Source organism: Delphinus delphis, chromosome 4 (genome assembly GCF_949987515.2).
Source record: "Delphinus delphis chromosome 4, mDelDel1.2, whole genome shotgun sequence".
Classification (NCBI taxonomy): Eukaryota; Metazoa; Chordata; class Mammalia; order Artiodactyla; family Delphinidae; genus Delphinus; species Delphinus delphis.
Genome location: NC_082686.1, coordinates 78,474,271 through 78,501,720, shown reverse-complemented (window position 1 = coordinate 78,501,720; position 27,450 = coordinate 78,474,271). Strand labels below are relative to the sequence as shown.

At 39.0% G+C, this 27,450-nt stretch overlaps 1 protein-coding gene across 1 annotated transcript in view; it reads left to right on the top strand.

Moving 5' to 3' along the window:
* The first annotated feature begins 5,743 nt into the window (after nt 1–5,743).
* TPRG1 (tumor protein p63 regulated 1) overlaps nt 5,744–27,450 on the top strand; it is a 110,823-nt gene continuing 89,116 nt past the window's right edge. Inside the window, 2 exon segments of the mRNA XM_060009962.1 lie at nt 5,744–5,965; nt 14,810–14,901. Of these exon segments, the coding sequence (XP_059865945.1) occupies nt 5,744–5,965; nt 14,810–14,901 (314 nt within the window).

Genomic DNA, 27,450 nt, shown 5'->3' with positions numbered 1-27,450 from the left:
TTTGATAAAATTTGCCTGTGAAGCCATCTGGTCCTGGGCTTTTGTTTGTTGGAAGATTTTTAATCACAGTTTCCATTTCAGTGCCTGTGATTGGTCTGTTCATATTTTCTATTTCTGATTCAGTCTTGTCAGGTTGTGCATTTCTAACAATTTGTCCATTTCTTCCAGGTTGTCCATTTTATTGGCATAGAGTTGCTTGTAGTAATCTCTCATCATCTTTTGTATTTCTGCAGTGTCAGTTGTTACTTCTCCTTTTTCATTTCTAATGCTGTTGATTTGAGTCTTCTCCCTTTTTTTCTTGATGAGTCTGGCTAATGGTTTATCAATTTTGTTTATCTTCTCAAAGAACCAGCTTTTAGTTTTATTGATCTTTGCTATCGTTTCCTTCATTGCTTTTTCATTTATTTCTGATCTGATTTTTATGATTTCTTTCCTTCTGCTAACTTTGTTTTTTTTTCTTCTTCTTCTTTCTCTAATTGCTTTAGGTGCAAGGTTAGGTTGTGTATTCGAGATATTTCCTGTTTCTTAAGGTAGGATTGTATTGCTATAAACTTCCCTCTTAGGACTGCTTTTGCTGCATCCCATAGATTTTGGGTTGTCATGTCTCCATTGTCATTTGTTTCTAGGTATTTTTTTATTTCCTCTTTGATTTCTTCAGTGATCACTTCGTTATTAAGTAGTGTATTGTTTAGCTTCCCTGTGTTTGTATTTTTTTATAGATCTTTTCCTGTACTTGATATCTAGTCTCATAGCGTTGTGGTCGGAAAAGATACTTGATAAAATTTCAATTTTCTTAAATATACCAAGGCTTGATGTGTGACCCAAGATATGATCTATCCTGGAGAATGTTCCATGAGCACTTGAGAAAAATGTGTATTCTGTTGTTTTTGGATGGAATGTCCTATAAATATCAATTAAGTCCATCTTGTTTAATGTATCATTTGTAGCTTGTGTTTCCTTATTTATTTTCATTTTGGATGATCTGTCCATTGGTGAAAGTGGGGTGTTAAAGTCCCCTACTATGAATGTGTTACTGTTGATTTCTCCTTTTATGGCTGTTAGTATTTGCCTAATGTATTGAGGTGCTCCTATGTTGGGTGCATAAATATTTATAATTGTTATATCTTCTTCTTGGATCAATCCCTTGATCATTATGTAGTGTCCTTCTTTGTCTCTTCTAATAGTCTTTATTTTAAAGTCTATTTTGTCTGATATGAGAGTTGCTACTGCAGATTTCTTTTGATTTCCATTTGCATGGAATATGTTTTTTCATCCCCTCACTTTCAGTCTGTATGTGTCTCTAGGTCTGAAGTGGGTCTCTTGTAGACAGCAAATATATGGATCTTGTTTTTGTATCCATTCAGCCAATCTTTGTCTTTTGGTGGGAGCATTTAGTCCATTTACATTTAAGGTAATTATTGATATGTATGTTCCTATTCCCATTTTCTTAATTGTTTTGTGTTCGTTATTGTAGGTCTTTTCCTTCTCTTGTGTTTCTTGCCTAGAGAAGTTCCTTTAGCAGTTGTTGTAAAGCTGGTTTGGTCATGCTGAACTCTCTCAGCTTTTGCTTGTCTGTAAAGGTTTTAATTTCTCCATCAAATCTGAATAGGATCCTTGCTGGGTACAGTAATCTTGGTTGCATGTTTTTATCCTTCATCACTTGAAATATGTCCTGCCAGTCCCTTCTGGCTTGCAGAGTTTCTGCTGAAAGATCAGCTGTTAACGTTATGGGGATTCCCTTGTGTGTTATTTGTTGTTTTTCCCTTGCTGCTTTTAATATGTTTTCTTTGTATTTAATTTTTGACAGTTTGATTAATATGTGTCTTGGCGTATTTCTCCTTGGATTTATCCTGTATGGGACTCTCTGTGCTTCCTGGACTTGATTAACTATTTCCTTTCCCATATTAAGGAAGTTTTCAACTATAATCTCTTCAAATATTTTCTCAGTCCCTTTCTTTTTCTCTTCTTCTTCTGGAACCCCTCTAATTCGAATGTTGGTGCATTTAATGTTGTCCCAGAGGTCTCTGAGACTGTCCTCAGTTCTTTTCATTCTTTTTTCTTTATTCTGCTCTGCAGTAGTTATTTCCACTATTTTATCTTCTAGGTAACTTATCTGTTCTTCTGCCTCAGTTATTCTGCTATTGATCCCATCTAGAGTATTTTTCATTTCATTTATTGTGTTGTTCATCATTGCTTGTTTCATCTTTAGTTCTTCTAGGTCCTTGTTAAATGTTTCTTGCATTTTGTCTATTCTGTTTCCAAGATTTTGGATCATCTTTACTATCATTATTCTGAATTCTTTTTCAGGCAGACTGCCTATTTCCTCTTCATTTGTTAGGTCTGGTGGGTTTTTATCTTGCTCCTTCATCTGCTGTGTGTTTTTCTGTCTTCTCATTTTGCTTATCTTACTGTGTTTGGGGTCTCCTCTTTGCAGGCTGCAGGCTCATAGTTCCCGTTGTTTTTGGTGTCTGTCCCCAGTGGCTAAGGTTGGTTCAGTGGGTTGTGTAGGCTTCCTGGTGGAGGGGACTAGTGCCTGTGTTCTGGTGGATGAGGCTGGATCTTGTCTTTCTGGTGGGCAGGTCCATGTCTGGTGGTGTGTTTTGGGGTGTCTGTGGCCTTATTATGATTTTAGGCAGCCTCTCTGCTAATGGGTGGGGTTGTGTTCCTGTCTTGCTAGTTGTTTGGCATAGGATGTCCAGCACTGTAGCTTGCTGGTCGTTGAGTGAAGCTGGGTACTGGCGTTGAGATGGAGATCTCTGGGAGATTTTCACCGTTTGATATTATGTGGAGCTGGGAGGTCTCTTGTGGACCAGTGTCCTGAAGTTGGCTCTCCCACCTCAGAGGCACAGCACTGACTCCTGGCTGCAGCACCAAGAGCCTTTCATCCACATGGCTCAGAATAAAAGGGAGAAAAAGTAGAAAGAAAGAATTAGTAGAAGTAGAAAGAAGGAAGGAAAGAAAGAAAGGAAGAAAGAAAGAAAGAAAGAAAGAAAGAAAGAAAGAAAGAAAGAAAGGAGGGAGGGAGGGAGGGAGGAAGGAAGGAAGGAGGGAAGTAAGGAAAAAAGAAAGAAAGATGATAAAGTGAAATAAAATAAAGTAAGATAAAATATAATAGTTATTAAAATTAAAAAAAATTATTAAGAGAATAAAATAAAAAAATTAAAAAAAAAAGGATGGACAGATAGAACCCTAGGACAAATGGTGGAAGCAAAGCTATACAGACAAAATCTCACACAGAAGCATACACATAAACACTCACAAAAAGAGGAAAACGGGAAAAAACCATAAATCTTGCTCTCAAAGTCCACCTCCTTAATTTGGGATGATTCGTTGTCTATTCATGTGTTCCACAGATGCAGGGTACATCAAGTTGATTGTGGAGCTTTAATCCGCTGCTTCTGAGGCTGCTGGGAGAGATTTCCCTTTCTCTTCTTTGTTCTCAGAGCTCCCAGGGGCTCAGCTTTGCATTTGGCCCCGCCTCTGCGTGTAGGTCGCTGGAGGGCGTCTGTTTTTTGCTCAGACAGGACGGGGTTAAAGGAGCCGCTGATTCGGGGGCTCTGGCGCACTCAGGCCGGGGTGAGGGAGGGGCACTGTGTGCGGGGTGGGCCTGCGGCGGAAGAGGCCGGCGTGACATTGCACCAGCGTGAGGCGCGCGGTGCGTTCTCCCGGGGGAGTTGTCCCTGGATCCCGGGACCCTGGCAGTGGCGGGCTGCACAGGCTCCCCGGAAGGGGGGTGTGGATAGTGACCTGTGCTCGCACACAGGTTTCTTGGTGGCGGCAGCAGGAGCCTTAGCGTCTCATGCCCGTCTCTGGGGTCCGTGCTTTTAGCCGCGGCTCGCACCCATCTCTGGAGCTCCTTTAAGCAGCGCTCTTAATCCCCTCTCCTCGAGCACCAGGAAACAAAGAGGGAAGAAAAAGTCTCTTGCCTCTTCGGCAGGTTCAGACTTTTCCCCGGACTCCCTCCCGGCTAGGCGTGGTGCACTAACCCCCTGCAGGCTGTGTTCACGCTGCCAACCCCAGTCCTCTCCCGGCGCTCCGACCAAAGCCCGAGCCTTAGCTCCCAGGCCCGCCCGCCCCGGCGGGTGAGCAGACAAGCCTCTCAGCCTGGTGAGTGCCGGTCGGCCCTGATCCTCTGTGTGGGAATTTCCCCGCTTTGCCCTCCGCACCCCTGTTGCTGCGCTCTCCTCCGCGGCCCCGAAGCTTCCCCCCTCCGCCATCCACAGTCTCCGCCCGCGAAGGGGCTTCCTAGTGTGTGGAAACCTTTCCTCCTCCACAGCTCCCTCCCACTGGTGCAGGTCCCGTCCTTATCCTTTTGTCTCTGTTTATTCTTTTTTCTTTTCCCCTACCCAGGTACGTGGGCCGTTTCTTGCCTTTTGGAAGGTCTGAGGTCTTCTGCCAGCGTTCAGTGGGTGTTCTGTAGGAGTTGTTCCACGTGTAGATGTATTTCTGATGTATCTGTAGGGAGGAAGGTGATCTCCGCGTCTTACTCTTCAGCCATCTTCCCCCCACCCCTATCTTGCCCCTCCCTTTTTCCCTCTCCTCACTGGTAACCACTAATTTGTCAGAGATAATCAGTATTAATACTTTATTTTATTTCCTTTTAGATTGTTTCTAACCTCTGTCCTACCACACGTGTATATACATATGTAAGTCCAGGTAGTATTCCTTCCTTCCCTCCCTCCCTTTCTCCCTTTCTTCCTTCCTTCCTTCTTTCTTTCTGAATTATTGTAACAAATTTGAATAACATTATTCATAATATTTTATAACATTTTTTCCACTAACAATTGTTTTTTTGGACATCATTCCATGGTAAAAATATATCCTCACATTTGTAATGACTACATTGTATTCACTGTGCAGTATAACATGTCTTATTTAGCCAATTCTCTGCTGATGAATACTTAGTTTCACTATATTTTTTTGGTATTAGATGCAATGTTGTGTGAGTGTGTAATGTTGCTATTATACACAATGTTTTGCTATTAGACATAAAATTATGTACTTTTCTACTATTAGACACCGTGTTGTAATGTACAACCTTCTATATTTATGTCTTTGCATTTGTCTGAATTATTTCCTTAGGATACATTTTTATTTATTTATTATTAAAAGTTTTTACTGAAGTATAGTTGATGTACAATATTATATAAGTTACAGGTGTACAATGTAATGATTCACAATTTTTTTAAGATTATATTCCATTTACAGTTGGCTATATTCCCCGTGTATCCTTGAAGATACATTTTTAGAATTGCAATCTTGCGGTTAAAAATATGCTCAGTTCTAAGTGCTTTCATGCCCTATTACTACCCAAGAAGTACACAAGAAGGTGCAATATCATTGCTTTTAACTCTTAAGTAAGCTTGCAGGCTAGTAGGTTTTCAAGCAAAAATGCTATGAAAACTTGAAGAGAAATTGTCTGATAATGATTTCATACTGCTGTTCCCTTGTTCAGCTTCCTGTCCCTGAGAATAAAGACGGGGAGAATGGAAATACTTGCAGCTTCCTTTTCTCTGTCCACAGGGTCTCTGCTTCTTTCGCCTGGTAAACGTCCGCAGGGGACTGTAGAGTCTGTGTTATTGAACTGCATCCATCAGTGCCTCTGCTTAGTTACTGTGTGGTGGGTTTGTCAGTTTCAGGAGCATCATTTGCTCATCGTACACTGTTTTGCCATAGCTAGGACACAGGCGACTTTTTTTTTTTTCTGAGAAGATTGTTTCTTCCTTTGTTTTAGGTTGAAGAAATGTCAACCATTGCGAGTTTTGAAGGATTGCAGCCTGTGTCTCCGAAGCAAGAGGGAGATGACTAAACCTCTGAGACTGATCAGCTGTCCACGGAGGAGGGTGACCCAGGCACTGTCTCAGGGCCAAGGCAGACTTCAAGGCCTCCAAGTGTGACCGAATCAGCACTCTACCCCAGTCCCTATCACCAGCCTTATATCTCACGGAAGTACTTCATTACACGGGTAAAATAATAAAATCATGAATTTAAATACTACATAAAACTTCTCCTTAAAAACATCCTAATATCCTTCCATATACCACATGTTTTACCAACTGTTTTCATGTTCTTTATCTTGTGTAATAGTCACAATAACTGTGAAGTAGTCATCCTTATCTCCATTTTATAGGCGGAAGATCTGAATTTCGGAGTAGTTAAGGGTCTATTTTTGACTACCAGATAGTATCAAGGAGAAGCAGGTCCTCCAGCCTCCATGAGTCTTTGGCTCCTGAGTCCTGTATTCATGCTAGACCTGACCTCAATAAATTAATGCTCTATGGAGAGAGAACCAGACTGGCTAGAATATAAGGCTGGGAGCCCAGAGGGAGTATTTGTTGTAAGTCTGGAAAAGACATGGGTGATGGAGTGGAAAGGGTTGCTGAGCATGGGCTAAACCTCAAGGGTCTACATGGGCATGCTGGTATAACACTACGGGGACAAACACTTTATTCCAATCCTATAGCTGCAGTTTGGAGCTGAGCTTCTTCCCTGTGCATCAAAGCAGTGAGCTTGTAGGCTATCATCAACTGGGGGCAACATTGCAGATTGTGCTCTGTGGCAGCAGAGAGATTCTTCAAGTGTACATGGAACATCTCTTTGTTGAAAAAAAACTTTTCAACTCAACTGCTAAATAAGTGGTGGCCAAGAGTTTGAGACTATTTATAATGCTTTAATTAACAAACCCTGATTTGTTAGCCTTTAAAATATATCTTTGGTTAAGATAAAGTTGTAGTTAAAGAGACTCAATATGTGTGTGTGTGTGTGTGTGTGTGTGTGTGTGTTTGAAGATATATACCTATATTACCTGTATTCAGTGACTCATATGTGCAGAGTGCTTTGGCATGTTCTATACTATGTGTGTGTTTGTGTGTTTTTGCATAGGGAAAGCAAATGGTTTATTTTCTAAAGTATAAGAACTTTATTGAATATGCAAAGTTAAGCTTAAGATATAGCTGGGAAAGAAATCAAAGCATCCCTTAAAGTGTGCTTTTCTTTGATAGTGATGATGAGAGATGAACAGGATTTGATGAGAGAAGAACAGTGATGAATGATACAGAATAAGGGCTTTATCATTGGAAGCTGGTTCAATTAAGAGAGCTGCCTGAGAAGTCTATGCAAAGCTGTTGTCTTTGCATCTGATGATGGGTCTGAAGTTGCTATAGATCAACCAATTGGCTGTTGTGAAGTAGGAATAGGAAATAGGGAATAACCTGAACCTGGATGGACAAACTGGAATTCCTTTTGACCGAGCGGCTCCCACCATGGAAAAATGGAACCTGTGTTTGTCTCCCACCAAGTTTGAACTTGAAGATGTGAGTCACTTTCAGGAGAAGCCAGTGCTCTTCTCCACCGAGTGAGCTGCACACTTACCCAGTTCAGGGAAGGAGGATCTGAGGGAGGAGGTCTGACTGTAGCAAAAGGAGCTGTAGGTCCAGGGGCTTCCCCACCCCCTCCCATGCCATCAAGTAAACAGGAGGTTGGCAGCTGTGAACATGAGCTGCACTTGGGCCTGATTATCCTGCCCTCATCTTCAATAAGGAATCATGACTGATGTTTCACTTCTGCCTTTCAAATCTGACACAAACGTCTCTTGTGGCCAACACTAGTTTAGAAGCAGACAGGAAAGGAAATTCTAGAAAATGTAGTTCTAGCTTAGCTAAACTGACACAGTCTAAAGCTACAACAGAGCTTTTGTTTATTTATTTATTTATTTACATGATGCTTTTATTTGTGTGGCTCTATGTAGCTTATAAAATACAGTCCCCTGGAGAAGCACTGTGAGGTAGGCAGGAAAGGGCTTATCAGTCTTGTTTTAGTGGTAAACATATTGAAGTTTCAGAGGAGTGAAGTGACCTAAGTCACATAATATTAGTGTAAGAGCTGTAGCTAGACTCTGTACCTTCTGTCTCTAAGTCCGGTGCTCTTTCTGCTATAATGTACAATTGAACGTATGGCCCCCTAGTAAAGATTTTCAGTGATTGACTACGATTCATTTAAAGAACATCTTCTCCAATAGGTGTATAGAAAGTAACTTGAAGTTCTCAAGAGCTTGGAAAAGGAAAACCTTCTTCTAATCTTATCAGTGAGTCTGAAGTAGACCTGAGGACTCTTTAGGAGGTATCTGTAAAGGCTACATTCCCAAGCAGTCAGCATTAACTTTCCTTCAGACCAAGAGACAAAATATGAAGAGGTTTTTTCTTTTTTAGCATGTGAGTATAATGAACGTGCTTTAATGCATATGAGGATAATGAAAATACAATTGTTGGTTCGACTGAAACAATGATAAATATTATTTTGAATAAATAATGATCCAGTTTTACTACCTTGTAAACCACAAATCTGCTGATGTGGTGGTAGCTGAGGAAATGGGAGGAGACATTGTATGTATGTATATGTGTGTGTGTGTGTGTGTGTGTATATATATATATATATATATATATACACATATAACTTTTCTCATCTTCAAAGTATGGATAAAATGTCAGTTTTATATGGGAGTTTAAGCTAATTTTTAAAGAGTTCTTAGTACAGTGTAAGACACATCTATTAACATTTCATAAACAGCATCTCTTGCTATTCTAAATGCTTTCTTTCTCTTTTTTGCTGACTTGGCATTCACATTCCTGTTATTGGTAATAGGAATGATATTAAGATGCCCATGACCTCACCATGACCCCTAAGGTGAGATACAAATGTAGACCTATAGGGTCTGTAGCAGGAAAGAGGTTCAAATGAAGGAAGCTAACTGATTTTCTCAAGGGATAATTAAATCAGGTCAGGGTTCTGAATGACTCAGATCTATGAAACATACATCGTAATGTTTTGCTTCTTAGAGCTGAAATGAGATCTAAGGATGATATGGTCCAATGCTTCTCAGTCTTTATCGTGCAAACGGATCACCTGGAGAGCTTGTTAAAATACTGGTTTGATTCAATGGGTCTGGGATGAGGCCTTAGATTCTGCATTTATATAAACTCTCTGGCAATGCTCATGCTTTCTGTCCACCTACCACACTTTGAACACCAAGTTGCTAGTCAATTCTCTAATTTTTAGAGGCAACTAAGGTCCAGAGAGGGGCAGTGGCTCACCCAAGGTCTTAACAGTTAGTGGGCACTGACTTGCCCAAGAGGTTAGTAAGTAGCAAAGCTAGGGTTAGAACAAATGTTCCCCAATTCCCATTCATAGTTCTGTGATCCCATGCAGTGATTTAAAATAAATCAATTTATTACAGTGTAAGAATTTTAAGGATATATCTTGCAAATTCAGAAAAGCAGTAAGTGACTGAGTGGAGAAATTCCTTGGCCATGCATTTTATTTTATTACAGGGTTCTAAAATAATTTCACAGGAGGTGGTTTATTGAAAAAAATTGGAAAATGTGGGCAAGCAAGATAAAAGTCACCATAATTCCACAGTTCAAAGTTAACCAAAATATATGAATGTGCTTTTATACATTTTGGTGAATAACCTTACTTCTTCTTACATGTACATTTTATTGTGCAAAAGAATAGAATTACATGCCAAATATTTATTATGTCAATAACTGTGGTTTCATAAAATCATTTTTAACACTCTATAACATCCCACTATGGGGATGTAGTACAATCTGTTTAAGTTTTGCTGGATATTTAAGTTGGTTCTTGTTCATATCTGGAAAGGAAAGTTATTCCTTGGCTTGCTGAGGCAGGATGGCACTCAGTTACTCAGCTGCCAGGAGTGGATACCCAATGCTATAATAAGAAAGAGGATGGATCAGTATATGAGTTTCAAGCTGGATATGCAAAGATGTGACTGATATGAAAGTATAGATCAATTTATGACAAACAAGGCATTTTTAGCATCATAATATCGTGCATTAGATCACATCTCTGAATACCTGGTCGTAAAACAAGCCAGTCTGGTCCCTTCAACCTCTTGTGTTCTTTTATGGGTCACTCTGGGCTGTTGCTTTCTTCCCTCAGGCTTCCAGCCAATTATTTATTTACTGCAAATTTGTCCTTCTGATACAGCTTAGCAACATTCTTTCTCAGAGCCAGGAGGGGCCTCATAAAATATCCAACCCCACCCCTGAGACACATAAAGAAGATGTGACTTGTCCAAAGGCAACCAGCAACTTAGGGGTCATAGCAGGCCAGGAACCCAAGACTCCTGGAACTTTCTACCACCCATCCACTGCCTCTGGCCTTGGACAATGAATGAGGCGTCACAGTAATGAAGGTCTGAACCACTTGCTATCAGTCTGCTTGGATAACCTTTTCCTCATATTTTTGTTCATCTGCTATTATTGCTTAGACATATCTAAAAATGGCCTACTGTCTTCTCTCAACATAAGTACCCCTCAAGGCAAAGTTGAAAGCGATTAGAGATGGGGAATTATCTCTAAATTTATACTTGAGCATGTAAATTACATACAAACTAATGGGACTAAAACTCTTTGATCTTTTAATATTTAATTAATGGTTCCCCATGGCCTCTTTATAGCCTGTGTTCTATTGTGAGCAACAAGATTTTAATAAGCAGGTTTGGGACTTCCCATTGTGTGGCAAGATGTTGTTGCCTTTATGACACTAAGTTGACTTTCATACTCTCTCCTTTTCCCTCTTCTCTTACTACACGCTTCCCCATGTCTTGCTCTTGTACTGGGAACAACTAAATATATTAGTTGTATTGTTATTGTCTGTATGAGCTTCTTTGTGATTTAGAAATTATATACCTCACTGGGCAAAATGTTTCTGGAATCCCCTCCTTACACTGAAATCCTTTGAAGATGGTAATAAAGTTGATGTTTCTATGTGAGGGCAGACACTTAACAATCATGAAATAAGAAGCATTTCCTTCATTTTCAGGGAGAGACAAATTTGTCTGGGCTTTACAAATCACATCCAATTCACAGCTGGTTTTCTTACCTTATGAATATACCACAAAGTAAACTCTTGGTGTGACGACACCCTCAAGGGAGAGTTGATTGTGTCTAAGTCCCTAGGAGCATTCCTTTCTATCTTGTCCCATCCTCTCACTGTCTAGCTAAGGGGTCCAGTACATGGGAAAATATTAGTAGCAGACATGAATATTGTTTGTGTGGCTCCTGGCCCTGGGCTATTCTAGCTCGAGGAAACACAAGGAGACAAATACATATGTCTTTGAACTTTCCTCAGTACGTTTGTTTTGATTGAAAATATTTAGTGCTAGACTATTAGAGAAAATATTGACCATTAAGCTATGTAGTGACTTATAAGTAAGGATCCCCCTAATGATTTTTTCTTAAAATTTAGAATTAGAAATGTATTTGTACTCTCTTGCCAGGCTTTCTCTGGTCGAGTGATGAGTACATATCATTCCATTATACTTTCGTATTAGTCTTAGAGTGCAAGGAGTCTCAGAGCTAATTGTTCAGTAACCATTTGATCCCCCAATCCTGGTACAATGATTTCCCTTCTATTTAATGTTAACAAGAAGAATGATAATGAAGTCTTTTATTCTTCAGTGTTACCAAATGTTGTCACCATTTCCTAACAGCTGTTACAGTTAATGATATCTTATCCATCTAACAAATGCTTACACCGATGCATGGAATGACAAGGTGACTTAACATGGGTCTCACAGCCAGCAGAAAGGCTGAGATTTAAAACCTTGTCCCGGACACAAGTCAAAGTGTTCACACACTTTATTTCATTTTTGACACTAAAAGGCTGAAGTTAATTTATCATAGTAACCAATAATAACAAATGGAGGAGAGTAAAATACTCTATCAGGATACGATGCATAACTGTTCCATAGAGGCATAACTGATATTTCTACTGAAGGTAAGAATTCAGGCAGTGAGGACACGGACAGAACTCCAGAGACTTCCAAACTGTTCTATAAGGAATGCACTTCATTTTTAATGTTTAACTTTTGGAAATGTGTATAGCCAAACAACACCCATCCACTGGCTCCATCCACCAAGTTCCTTCCCTACCCTTAGGGAACCGCTGTTAACATTTTCTATGCATCCTTCTAGAGTGACTTTAGGCCTGTACAAACACAAATACTTATTCTTACCCATTCTCCTCCTTTTCACACAAAAAGTTGCCATATTTACCCTTTCTTCTGAACATTTTTTTCCTTTCACTTAATAACATATTTTGAAATCAAAGATTAGTACATGTTTCTTCATTTTTTACATATTTATCATATTTCATTGCATGGATATGTCCCATAATATATCTAACAACTCTACTATTGATAGATATTTGCATGGTTTCCAAGTTTTTGCTATCCACAAACTAGGCTGCAAAGGACACTTTATACATATGTCATTTTGTACATATGCAAGAGTATCTATAGTATAACTTCACAGAAATGGAATGTGTGGATCGAAGATTAGATCATTTTGATAGCTTTTGCCAATTGCCTTCCATAGGGAAGACAAGTAAGGTTTTGAAAAATTCTACATTCTTTTATTCATCTTTACATGTTTTTGGCAAAGTGTCTGGCATAAAAGCATCCAACAAAATGCTTATTTTAGGATTATTTCATTATTCTCCAATTCCACTTATAATATTTTTCTTCTGAAAAGTATTAGTTTCACTACCAAGTTATATTAGCTTGAGGCAGAAATTGTGTGAATACACGAAAAGAGACAGGAAAAATAGCCATGATGAGTCATCAAAGAAAGCATCATTTTTTAGAGAACTTTGACCAGTGGGCCTAGTAGAGTCAGGCTGTATCACGGGGAGCCAAGGATGATGGATGATGGGAGAATTGTAACAGAATCAGGAAATTTCCCTGCAGGGTAGTCCAGTCCTACCAGCTGGATTACTGGAAACCAGTGATGTTGACACAATCTCCTGCGTCAGTGGGAGCTCAAGGCATATTTGACTAGTGTCCCAGAACTTACTGATTTTGTGACACACAGGTTTCAGCAAGCACGGGGTACCATACTAGCTTTCTGACCATCCTTTAACCAGCAGCAGAGGATGACAAAAGAGTTGGAAATCATTCAGTCCCCTGGCTGACTGTCCAATCCAACAGGAAACTTGTTAGAATTGAAAATTAGAATCTCTCAGTGTAAAAGGCTATGGTCATATTTTCTTAAAGATTTCCAGGAGGTTTTGATCATCAGCTTGGCTCAGAAAGCTTTGGTTCAGTCTACTCAGTTGTCTTATAGATAAAGAAATGGAAGCCAAGGAAAGTTAAATAATTATCTGTAGGTCACAGAATTTATTCATGACATATCTGGAATATGAACACAGGTCACTCAATTCTCTGTAGTTGTCCTATCCATTTCCTGGATGACTTGTGCTGTGTGGAATGAGTGGAAGGGAGGGGGACAGATAAGTACTTAAAGTTCTGTACCATTTACTACCACTTCATCTGAAGCAGCTCCATTCTTTTCCTGTATTTTACATGTGGACTCATCTAAGATTTTTCTTAACTGATGGACTCTGTGGCTATAGTCTTTCAAAGCCTTTTATCATAGTTTGAGAAAACAAGCAAACCAAAATCCTACAATCACCTCACCTCTGAGAGAAGATATTTGAATGGGTCCTAGCTAGGCTAGTATCCCCACTTCCTTTTGGGAGAGAAAGGTCTCAAGCTAGGAGGATTAGGAATGTTGATGTTTATGGAAGATTAGGTGTCTAGCATAAAGCCCTATTACATAGAGACTATATGAGAACTTGTAACGTACTAGTCCCAGGGTTGGGCATGAGACCAGCACTGTGTGGTAGGCCTAGAAGTGGAATGTCTGGGTTTCCTGTCTTGTTTCTGTCACTTCTTGACTGAGTGAACTTGACAAGTTATATACTTCCCTACACAGACCCCTGTTTTCACACTTATAAAACGGGATGGCTTCTAATAGATAAGACCTTGGCTGTAGTGGTTCTCAACCTTGGCTATACATTGGAGTTATCTGGGATGCTTTAAAAAATCCTGATGTACTGTTAGGTGAATCCCGTCCACTGAGTATCTGATATAATTGGCCTGGTGCACAGCCCTGGCATTAGGATTTTCAAAAGCTCCGCCAGTGATTCTGATGGGTAACCAAGGCTGAGAGTAACTGCCTAGAGAACAATGGTTCTTATAGTAGAGTCCCACACCAATAGCATCACCCAGGAACTTGTTAGAAATGTAAATTCTCAGGCCCACCCCAGAACTACTGAATCAGAAACTCTGGGGACAGTGCCCACAAATCTGTTTTAAGACACATTTCAGGTGATCCTGATGTGTGCTGAAGTTTAAGAATCACTGAGCTAGAGGGTCTATGAATGTATTATTAAGACAGGGTTAATCCATTTTTAAGCTAGAGGCAGGCTCATAGTAGGAATTCCTTTTTGGATAAAGGTAAAAAAAGAGAGGTAAGGAGACAAAAAATTCATTTCCCAGAGCCAGATAAAACTATAGTCAGAATACTGGAAGAAGCTTTCCTCCTTTGTGTTTTATGACCATGTACTCTTTGAAGAGAGAAAGGTTAGATTTTAAAAATGTTTGTATTGCTAAATGCATTGAACTTCCTGATACACATTTGTTTATTAGAAAAACTGGTGCTCTGAAAATAGCTATCTTCATTTCTATGAGAAAATGTGAGTAAGATTATAGAAATCTCACAGGACTTGGATCACTTTTGTCCCACCCAAGGAGAGCAACTTAGTAAATACCAGAGTTTAAGACTAAGCTCTCCAGCAGGCAGTGCCTACAACAAACAGGCAACTCCAAGAATTATCTTTCCTGGTCAACTTTTTGGAGGAATTGCTGGGATATAGTAATTAATCATAAGCATGAAGAGGACTCAGTCTTCTCTAAACTAGGTATTCTCTTTCTCCTACTCAGCCAGGGGCCATTGAGACTGCCACGGAAGACTTGAAAGGCCACATTGCCAAGACTTCTGGAGAGAACATTCAAGGCTTCTGGCTCTCGACAGAGTGAGTAGTTATGACTAAGTGAAGGACAGTGGAAATCTAGCCTTTTCCTTGACAACACCGTAATAGAATAGGAGATGGCCCAGTGGAAGAATTTCTCCTGCTTACAGTGAGATAATTGATTGACATATCGAGCAGGAGAGTAAAGTTTCATGGTGCCCCATGGCTGATGGTATGACCAGGTTTGACTTCTACCACTGTTTTCCAGGCTAGTTGCTTCACTCAACCATCACTGTGACTACCTTAGGTCAGGCCCTCATCAGGGCTCTCAGGGACCATTGTATTAGCCTCCTCACTGATCTCTCTGGTTCCAATCTCTGTTTCTTGTAAGCACTCTCCCTCCAACCACATCAGGCTACTAACCATCCCACTCTGGGTACAGTGGAAAGGAAGGTTGGGAAAGAGGATGAATGAGGTCAACATATACAGTGTGAATTTTATCATTAAGTAAATTGGGTACAATAACATGAGCAACAAAACTAGGGAAATCATGCAGGATAAAGACAGGCCACCTTGGAGTGGGGGAGGGATAGATTGGGAGTTTGGGATTGACATGTACACACTGCTATATTTAAAATTGATAACCAACAAGAACCTACTGTATAGCACAGGAAACTCTGCTCCATATTCTGTAATAACCTAAATGGGAAAAGAATTTGAAAAAGAATACATACATGTACATGTATAACTGAATCCCTTTGCTCTACACCTGAAATTAACACAACATTGTTAATCAACTATACTCCAATATAAAATAAAAATTTAAAAAAAACAAAACAAGCAAATAAAAAGCCCTCAAAAGAAAGGCCACCTGTCCAGAGTTAAGATAAAAACCAAATCTAACACTTAAGTGCTTGTCATTTTAATGACTGCTCCATTCACCCTCAAGGCTTATCTTAGCTACAGGGGTTTTCATTGCCAGACACAATGAAGATGGTTAACTTTCTGTCCTACCCTGACACTCTAGTGTCTGTGTGACCTTTTTTTCACCCACCAGGTGACTATTAGGAATGCCATAGTCCTTATAGTAGTAAGTAAAATATGCACATAATAAGGGTAAGAGGCATCTCTTTTCTTCTGCAGAATCCATGATATTAAATGGAGAATGCAATTAGAACTCCATTTGAGATACTTAATTGGTTCAGTAAGTTTTCTTGGTAGTACAAGCACCAAAAGTTCCAGCCAAAAAGCTCAGTCATTTCTACACCTGAGTGAAGAATCATTTTATCTTTCCCTTCTGGGAGGGACATCTTCTTTGAATAAATTTTAGGAGGACAACACTGGGATGTTTAACCTTCCAGTCGAGCAGAACAAATCCCTCAATCAAAGGAATGCAGAAACCAAATAACCTGTGAGTCCATCTTTCTGACCACCATAGCATATTTTTGTTTCAAATGGGTTCCAAGACTTGAATTAAAATGAATTTTTGAAAACCAAGCTGACAAGTTCTGAGCATTTGTGTCTTCATCTATGAATTGCAGATAATGATATATACCTGACAAGTTGTTATGAAGACTAAACAAGGTAACATTGTAAAATTCTTAGCAAAGTCCTTAGCACATAGTGGATTTTCAGTGAACATCAGTGTCCTTCCTCTGTTCTCAAGTACTAACTATTGGTAAAAGGCAATACTTTTTGATGTTGTTATTGCTAGCCTCTACCTTTATTTCTATCTTGTCCATCTCTATCTCTATCATCTCTGGGTTACCTTTAATGAAAAGTCTTTTAATTTATTCACTTTCACCAACTTACATTTTATTCTCTACTCTCCACCTCCCATCTGCAGAGTAAAATATGATTTGTGCAAATGAAAAGGCTGCCTTGGGCTTCCCTGGTGGGGCAGTGGTTGGGGGTCTGCCTGCCGATGCGGGGGGCACGCGCTCGTGCCCCGGTCTGGGAAGATCCCACATGCCGTGGAGCGGCTGGGCCCGTGAGCCATGGCCGCTGAGCCTGCGCGTCTGGAGCCTGTGCTCCGCAACGCGAGAGGCTGCGGCGGTGGGGGGCCCGCGTACCGCAAAAAAAAAAAAAAAGAAAGAAAGAAAAGGCTGCCTTGATTAAGCAAGATGTCTACATAAATTCTGAAGGTCACGTCAGAAGTAAACACTTACCTATTTTGTTTCTACAATGTATCTCACTTTTTTTCTACAATATATATCATTTCATTTCTACAATGTATCTCATTTATAAGAAAGAATGCACAAACATGGTCTTTCAAATCCAGTGGTGGCTACTTTTGAATTCTCAAATAATAGAATCAGTAATTTCTTTAAGGGTGCATATTTTGTTTGGTTTTATTTGTACAGAAGTTTGACTTGTTTTTTTGTTTGTTTGAATGTTTCTGCTCAGTGATTGCAGTGGCCTGTAGATATCAATTTTTGGAAGATAAATCTGATTGTGTGATCTGCATTGAGGTTTAGCACTATAATTGTGTGCTTGATTTAACATCAGCTAGGATGATTGCTAACACCAGCAGTTTTCAGGTAAATATGAACAGCTTTGCCCCAAAGACGCAAGCCTTGTACTTACCTCTGAACCTAATAGGACGTTCAGAAAGTTGGTAAGAAATCTCTGGCAACTAGTTTTCTATTTCTCTTTTGTCTTGTGGTACCCATTTATATTAAGGACAATAATGAGGCATGTATCCTATGCATGTAGAATTTCAAGCAATCATATTTGCTTATTTGCTATCAGACTTTCTTCCTTTGCACATTGGAACCCATTTCTCCTTTTTAAATGGTAGTGATTTTGTGTTCTTTTTTGGTCATTCTTCTCTCTCAAAATTCTTTTACTTCTCCCACAACCCTCCATCAAAATCTACTTTCAGGAAAAGATCTGATTCCAGTCGTTTTTACCAGTGTAAGACATTGCCAGTTTCTTTTCTTTTCCTGTTACTCTTTGTAGCTGGTTCAGACTGCCTTCACGTAATGGAAGGAGGAGGTACCAGTTGTAAAGAAAATGTTCAGGCATCTGGACTAAATGAATGGGCTCCCATTCACTGTGACTGTTCAAGCAGAAGATAGGAAGCTGTTTGTCAAAGGAGGGGCACGCATAGGTTTTGAATGACCTTTCAGACTTAAGTCCTCTGTTTATTTGTAGTGCAGCAAAAAACAGCAACAGCAAAACCAATCAAACAAAAAACAAAACCTCCAAAATAACAACAACAAGACTAAACAAAACAAATGTATAAACACACAGGCCCAGAAAGGTGAGAACCTGGGCTGCTCAGGCCCAGAAAGGTGAGAACCTGGGCTGCTCTTGTCCCCTTTCCTCCTTTTTCTAATGGCATAAGACCCATCCATTCCTGAGAGTTACAGGGATTGTAACATAGACCTATTTCCCCAGCCTTACCAACCACACAAGACTCTTTTCAAGCATAACACTTTTTTTGTATGTGACAGAAAAGGCTGGGCTTCATGTACATCAACTTTCAGCTCCTTCTGGGGAGATGAGAAATCCCTGGCTACTCATCAGTGGTTTAAAGAATATCTGCTTTCAAACCAGTATTCCAGTTTCAGAATGAGGAATAGTAAAAAACCTTTTAATGTAGTATATAGCACATGTAAAAGTATCTTCATGTCCATGAACTTGCTTTACCTTCCCTACATCCTTGTTAGTTGTATGATTCCCATTTTATAGATGAGAGGTGGAGACTAGGGAAAATGAAGTGGCCAGATGAAGATCCCATAAGTGATAGAGCAAGAAAGATGGACCACCACACTCCTGCGTTAGCTGGGTTCTGATTCTTTCCCCAAGTACATACAGTGTAGATGAGGGGTAACTAATAAGCCCAGCTCCATCTTTAGTCATGGTTTGTCAGACTCCTAGAAGTAGTTTGATATAGGAGGGCAAGGTGGGAGCTGTTGAGAGGAAACTTGAAAAGGACTTATGGGCCTTGTGTATCATGTTTAAGAACTTCGATTCTATCCCTTAGGTGATACGGAGTCTCTGATGGGTGAGGCTCTGTATTTATATTTTATGAAGATCACTGAAAGTCCACAATCCCTTATCCAAAACCCTTGAATCAGCTGAGAATTTTTCATATTTTGGAAATGTAAAACAATGCATATGTTGTTTATTTTATGCCCCAAGTGGAGGTCTGGGACTACCCACCCTAATCAAACATATTAATCTCTTTTCAGGGAAACATGTGATATTAAAAATAGAATAAATCGTCATCTGGTTCAGATCTGGTTTTACCGCAAAGTGAGTTTCCACCACGGCTGCAATTTTCAGAGCTTTGTTGAATCTGAAATTGTGGATCAGGGTTTGTGGCCTGTACATGTTTGAAATGTGGAGGATCAATAAATGGGTGGGAGTTTAGGTGACACATTAGATACTTATGCAATATCCATGAAGGTCTGATCCAGTGGCATGCTGGAGCTGGTTCACACGTGCTCATAAGAGGTGAATGGTAGGATTTCAGGAATTTTGACAGTCAGTTGTTAATTCTTAAATTTAAATTAAATAGTTTTACAAGTTATTATTATATGTAAAATTAAATAAAATTAGTTTCACCCCCAAATAAATTTTTTTGTATTTTATTTTATTATTATTATTTTTAACATCTTTATTGGAGTATAAGTGCTTTACAATGGTGTGTTAGTTTCTGCTGTATAACAAAGTGAATCAGCTATATGTATACATATATCCCCATATCCCCTCCCTCTTGTGTCTCCCTCCCTCCCTCCCTATCCCACCCCCCTAGGTGGACACAAAGCACTGAGCTGATCTCCCTGTGCCATGCAGCTGCTTCCCACTGGCTATCTATTTTACATTTGGTAGTGTATATATGTCCATGCCACTCTCTCACTTCGTCCCAGCTTACCCTTCCCCCTCCCTGTGTCCTCAAGTCCATTCTCTAAATCTGTATCTTTATTCCTGTCCTGCCACTAGGTTCTTCAGAACCTTTTTTTTCTTTTAGATTCCATATATGTGTGTTAGCATACAGTATGCGTTTTTCTCTTTATGACCTACTTCACTCTGTATGACAGATTCTAGGTCCATCCACCTCACTACAAAATAACCCAATTTCATTTCTTTTTATGGCTGAGTAATATTCCATTGTATATATGTGCCACATCTTCTTTATCCATTCATCTGTCAATGGACACTTAGGTTGCTTTCACATCCTGGATATTGTAAATAGAGCTGCAATGAACATTGTGGTACATGACTCTTTTTGAATTATGGTTTTCTCAGGGTATATGCCCAGTAGTGGGATTGCTGGGTCGTATGGTAGTTCTATTTTTAGTTTTTTTTGGTTTGTTTGTTTGTGGTATGCGGGCCTCTCACTGTTGTGGCCCCTCCCGTGGCGGAGCACAGGCTCCGGACCTGCAGGCTCAGCAGCCATGGCTCACGGGCCCAGCCTCCCTGTGGCATGTGAGATCTTCCTGGACCAGGACACGAACCCACGTCCCCTGCATCGGCAGGAGGACTCTCAACCACTGCGCCACCAGGGAAGCCCTATTTTTAGTTTTCTAAGGAACCTCCATACTGTTCTCCATAGTGGCTGTATCAATTTACATTCACACCAACAGTGCAAGAGGGTTCCCTTTTCTCCACACGCTCCCCAGCATTTATTGTTTGTAGATTTTTTGATGATGGCCATTCTGACTGGTGTGAGGTGATACCTCACTGTAGTTTTGATTTGCATTTCTCTAATGGTTAGTGATGTTGAGCATCCTTTCATGTGTTTGTTGGCAATATGTACATCTTCTTTGCAGAAACATCTATTTAGGTCTTCTACCCATTTTTGAATTATTTTTTGTGTGTTTTTGATATTGAGCTGGACGAGCTGTTTGTAAATTTTGGAGATTAATCCTTTGTAAGTTGCTTCATTTGCAAAAATTTTCTGCCTTTCTAAGGGTTGTCTTTTTGTCTTGTTTGTGGTTTCCTTTGCTGTGCAAAAGCTTTTAAGTTTCATTAGGTTCCATTTATTTTTGTTTTGATTTCCATTTCTCTAGGAGGTGGGGCAAAAAGGATCTTGCTGTGATTTATGTCATTGAGCGTTCTGCCTATGTTTTCCTCTAGGAGTTTGATAGTGTCTGGCCTTACATTTAGGTCTTTAATCCATTTTGAGTTTATTTTTGTGTATGGTGTTAGGGACTGTTCTAATTTCATTCTTTTACAGGTAGCTGTCCAGTTTTCCCAGCACCACTCATTGAAGAAGCTGTCTTTTCTCCATTGTATAGTTTTGCCTCCTTTATCAAAGATAATGTGACTGTATGTTCATGGGTTTATCTCTGGGCTTTTTATCCTGTTCCATTGATCTATCTTTCTGTTTTTGTGCCAGTACCATACTGTCTTGATTGCTGTAGCTTTGTAGTATAGTCTGAAGTCCAGGAGCCTGATTCCTCCAGCTCCATTTTTCTTCCTCAAGATTGCTTTGGCTATTTTGGGTCTTTTTTGTTTCCATACAAATTGTGAAATTTTTTCTTCTAGTTCTGTGAAAAATGCCATTGGTAGTTTGATAGGGATTGCATTGAATCTGTAGATTGCTTTGGGTAATATAGTCACTTTCACAATGTTGATTTTTCCAATCCACGAACATGGTATATCTCTCAATGTGTTTGTACCATTTTTAATTTCTTTCATCAGTTTCCTATAGTTTTCTGCTTACAGGTCTTTTGTCTCCTTAGGTAGGTTTATTCCTAGGTATTTTATTCTTTTTGTTGCAGTGGTAAATTGAAGTGTTTCCTTACTTTCTCTATCAAATTTTTCATCACTAGTGTATAAGAATGCAAGAGATTTCTGTGCATTAATTTTGTATCCTACAACTTTACCAAATTCATTGATAAGCTCTACTAGTTTTCTGGTAGCATCTTTAGGATTTTCCATGTATAGTATCATGTCATCTGCAGTGACAGTTTTATTTCCTCTTTTCCAATTTGGATTCCTTTTATTTCTTCTTCTTCTCTGATTGCTGTAACTAAAACTTCCAAAACTATGTTGAATAATAGTGGTAAGAGTGGGCAACCTTGTCTTGTTCCTGATCTTAGTGGAAATGCTTTCAGTTTTTCACCATTGAGAATGATGTTGGCTGTGGGTTTGTCATATATAGCCTTTATTATGTTGAGGTAAGTCCCTTCTATGCCTACTTTCTGGAGGGTTTTTATCATAAATGGGTGTTGAATTTTGTCAAAAGCTTTTTCTGCATCTATTGAGATGATCATATGGTTTTTCTCCTTCAATTCATTAATATGGTTTATCACATTGATTGATTTGTGTATATTGAAGAATACTTGCATTCCTGGGATAAACCCCACTTGATCATGGTGTATGATCCTTTTAATGTGCTGTTGGATTCTGTTTGCTAGTATTTTGTTGAGGATTTTTGCATCTATGTTCATCAGTGATATTGGCCTGTAGTTTTCTTTCTTTGTGACATCTTTGTATGGTTTTGGTATCAGGGTGATGGTGGCCTTGTGGAATAAGTTTGGGAGTGTTCCTCCTTCTGTTATATTTTGGAAGAGTTTGAGAATGATAGGTGTTAGCTCTTCTCTAAATATTTGATAGAATTTGCCTGTGAAGCCATCTGGTCCTGGGCTTTTGTTTGTTTTTTTCACAGATTTTTGTTTGTTTTTTTCACAGATTTTTAATCACAGTTTCAATTTCAGTGTTTGAGACTAGTCTGTTTATATTTTCGATTTCTTCCTGGTTCAGTCTCAGAAGGTTGTGCTTTTCTAAGAATTTGTCCATTTCTTCCAGGTTGTCCATTTTATTGGCATATAGTTGCTTGTAGTAATCTCTCATGATACTTTGTGTTTCTGCAGTGTCAGTTGTTACTTCTCCTTTTTCATTGCTAATTTTATTGATTTGAGTCTTCTCCCTTTTTTTCTTGATGAGTCTGGCTAATGCTTTATCAATTTTGTTTATCTTCTCAAAGAACTATCTTTTAGATTTATTGATCTTTGCTATTGTTTCCTTCATTTCTTTTTCATTTATTTCTGATCTGATCTTTATGAATTCTTTCCTTCTTCTAACTTTGGGGTTTTTTTTGTTCTTCTCTCTCTAATTGCTTTAGGTGTAAGGTTAGGTTGTTTGAGATTTTTCTTATTTCTTTAGGTAGGATTGTATTGCTATAAACTTCCCTCTTAGAAATGCTTTTGCTGCATCCCATAGGTTTTGGGTCATCGTGTTTTCATTGTCATTTGTTTCTAGGTATTTTTTTGATTTCCTGTTTGATTTCTTCAGTGATCTCTTGGTTATTTAGTAGTGTATTGTTTAGCCTCCATGTGTTTGTATCTGTTACAGATTTTTTCCTGTAATTGATATCTAGTCTCATAGCATTGTGGTTGGAAAAGATACTTGATACAATTTCAATTTTCTTAAATTTACCAAGCCTTGATGTGTGACCCAAGATATGATCTATCCTGGAGAATGTTCCACGTGCACTTGAGAAGAAAATGTATTCTGTTGTTTTTGGATGGAATGTCCTATAAATATCAATTAAGTCCATCTTGTTTAATGTATCATTTAAAGCTTGTATTTCCTTATTTATTTTCATTTTGGATGATCTTTCCATTGGTGAAAGTGAGGTGTTAAAGTCCCCTACTATTATTGTGTTACTGTCAATTCCCCCTTTTATGGCTGTTAGCATTTGCCTTATGTATTGACGTGCTCCTATGTTGGGTGCATAAGTATTTAAAATTGTTATATCTTCTTTTTGTATTGATCCCTTGATCATTATGTATTGTCCTTCTTCATCTCTTGTAATAGTCTTCATTTTAAAGTGTATTTTGTCTGATATGAGAATTGCTACTCCAGCTTTCTTTTGATTTCCATTTGCATGGAATATCTTTTTCCATCCCCTCACTCTCAGTCTGTATATGTCCCTAGGTCTGAAGTGGGTCTCTTGTAGACAGCATATATATGGGTCTTGTTTTTGTATCCATTCAGCCAGTCTGTGCCTTTTGGTTGGAGCATTTAATCCATTTTCATTTAAGGTAGTTATTGATATGTATGTTCCTATTTCCATTTTCTTAATTGTTTTGGGTTTTTTATTATAGGTCTTTTCCTTCTCTTGTGTTTCCTGCTTAGAGAAGTTCCTTTAGCATTTGTTGTAAAGCTGGTTTGGTGGTGGTGAATTCTCTTAGCTTTCTCTTGTCTGTAAAGGTTTTAATTTCTCCATCAAATCTGAATGGGATCCTGCTGGGTCGAGTAATCTTGGTTTTAGGTTTTTCCCTTTCATCACTTTAAATATGTCCTGCCACTCGTTTCTGGCTCGCAGAGTTCCTGCTGAAAAATCAGCTGTTAACCTTATGGGCATTCCCTTGTATGTTATTTGTTGTTTTTCCCTTTGTGCTTCTAATATTTTCTCTTTGTATTTAATTTTTGATAGTTTGATTAATATGTGTCTTGGCGTGGTTCTTCTTGGATTTAGCCTGGCTGGGAGTCTCTGCACTTCCTTGACTTGATTGACTCTTTCCTTTCCCATATTAGGGAAGTTTTTGGACTATAATCTCTTCAAATATATTCTCAGTCCCCTTTTTTTTCTCTTCTTCTTCTGGGACCCCTGTAATTTGAATGTTGGTGCGTTTAATGTTGTCCCAGAGGTCTCTGAGACTGTCCTCAATTTTTTTCATTCTTTTTTCTTTATTCTGCTCTGCCATAGTTATTTTCACTATTTTGTCTTCCAGATCATTTATCCGCTCTTCTGCCTCAGTTATTCTGCTATTGATTCCTTCTAGAGAATTTTTAATTTCATTTATTGTGTTGTTCATCATTGTTTTTTTGCTCTTCAGTTCTTCTAGATCCTTGTTAAACATTTCTTGAATTTTCTCCATTCTATTTCCAAGATTTTGGGTCATCTTTACTATCATTACTCTGAATTCTTTTTCAGGTAGACTGCCTATTTCCTCTTCATTTGTTTGGTTTGGTGGGTGTTTACCTTTCACCCCAAATAAATTTAAAACAAAGGTAATATACTCAAAATGCCTCATCCTCTGATGATTTTACTTCACTTTGCTGTTATGTATGCTCTGGGGGTTATTTTTGCCTATTCTATTTGTGTGGTGGAAATAATACATGACAGTGTGTTCCTGCCCCTTTCTACCACCTGGATGTTCAGTGATATCAGGTTGGTAGCTTGGAATTGGCCCCGGTGGCAGCAATTATCCCGTGGAAATAAGCAAACTAGAGGTGAGAGTTTGATTTATTGTTTTGTTTATTGTCTAAACTTAGGAAAGTAATAGAGTATATGGTAACAATGCAGATTAAGTTTAAAAGTGAGTCGTGTCTGTGGCTATAATATTGTCATAGCACAAAAAATTTGAGGAAATATTCTTCCAGAATTCAAAAACTATTATCCAATTTAGCAAAAAGGCCTTTTTCATTGGTGAATGGATGAAGTCTGTACAGGTGGCTGAGGAAAGATGAAAGCCAAGCAGAGGTTGCAGGGTTGCAGAGGGTCTGTGTTCTGGCTGGGGCAGAGGCCATTGGCTGTTCTCGCATCAACCTGCTGACTCCCAGCCTAAGCTGGATATTCCAAAAGGCCTCTTCTTCCTCTGTATCCCTCTAGTGCTCTCTACTGCAAAATCGTAACATGGGGGCACACTTGAAAGCAGAAGTGCTTAAGAGAATCTGATGTTTATCATAGAGCACATACTGAAGTGTGCATTAGGAACTGAGAAGCAATAAGTTGATAACTGACATAGCTGGGCTTTGTGGATCTTTGTGTTTAATCATCTAGGAGGAAGGAGTTCAGGGTAATGCTTGGGCTTTGGCCTGGCAAACTGATGGGCTGTCTGTGCCACAATTCTAAGTTAAGAAGGACATGGTAACTCTACCTTATTGAGAAACCCCCATATGCCAAACATTGGAGGAGAAACTGTGCACACAGTCTCATTTAATCCTCCCAACAGTCTTGTCATTCACTTTTTACAGAACTTGTTGTATAAAGTTGTGGGGGAAAAAATGTGTCTGAGGTATCCATCGTGCCTCCTCATAGTGGTATTGAATAGATGGTTCTACATATGTGTACAGATGCCCTCTTCATTAGTTTTCAAAAGGGACAGTAATCCTGACATATTTATATAGGCCTGCCTTCTATAGGTGCTAAGGGCATGAAATAACATTAAGTCAGTCAAAGCATTTTCCAAGGGATATCACCCAAACTAGTGCAGATTAAATTCTTTGACATGTTCTAAATTTAGACAGATATATCATTCAGCAGATTAGAAAAATGAGTTTGAAGGCACTTGGGTAGCGAATACAAGGAGGATGGACAGAGAGACCAAAAGGAGAACTGGAGAGATGCTATCAGCTCCAGCGAGATCCCAGTTAGCTGAAACCATTAAGAATACCCTAAGGTATTCTTAAAGTGTACCATATACACTAATATGTATAAAATAGATAATTAATAAGAACCTGCTATATAAAAAATAAATAAGTAAAATAAAATTTCAAAATTCAAAAAAAAAGAATACCGTAAGGAGACTTCAAGTGAGACTCAGGCTTCCAGCCCAGCCCAGCCCATTTAGGAATTTTATAACTTTATAGCTGTAAAGACAGGATGATGTTTATCTCCTCCTCGTACTGTCTTTCTTGGCCCTCTGGGAAAGGACTTTTACAATAAATAGTGCATTCGCTTTTAGAAGTAATCCATTAAGCCAGTACCAAGGAGAACATCTTGACACTCTGTGGAGTCTCAGAAAAGTGCGATACGATGGCAATGACGTGGCTCTTCAGTCAAATGTACTCGAGATGTCTTTGTCTGCGGTGGTTAAGGAGGCGGGAGGAGATGAGATCTTCCCTCCACCCACATTAGTGTGAAGTGGTGGTGAGGGCTGTTGTTCTCATCCCCCTTATTCCTGAAGGAGAGGACTTGCCTCTAGTGGCTGGGATCAAGTAACTCTTGCTCTTCATCTTCATGGCAAATACTTTCAGCATGTTTCATTGCCTACCTCTCCTGAAACCCACCTAGGTTTTTATCCTCAGACTTTGGTGAAATCCGACTAATTATCTGTGTTGGACATAAAGACAGTAGAATGAAAGTGAGGTCAAGGAAGCAGCCTGGTGTCATAGAAAGAGTCCTGAATTTGGAATCAGAAGACTTGGGTTTGATTCCTGGCTCTGCTACTTATTATCAGTGTAGCTAGGTGAACTTGAGTGGGCTTTCCATTTTGTTTTTTTAAATTAGTGAATTTGTTTTAATACAGTCTTTAATCCATTAGAAATCCACTGCTCTTGAAAGAAGCACAGCTACTATTAATTTTTGGTATATATCATTCCAGCTTTTCTCCATGCAATCTTCTGTCAAAGATTGTTGTAATATTAATAGATAACATTTACTGAGCACTGAGCACTTAAACTGTACCTTGCGATAAGTGCTTTCGATGCATTTGCCATTATATTTGTATAATTTATATAATTTTGATGATCTCTAAATGGCATTTTTCGTAGGGATTTTTCCTCGTATTTTTCTTGGTTATCTTGTAGTTTTTGTAAAGTATTAGACAGTTACTTTTAAACTGTCAGTGGCTACACAAATGTAAAGGTTTATATTATCTTTTTAGAACTGAAGCACCAAGTAAGGGAGAGTTACCAGTGGGC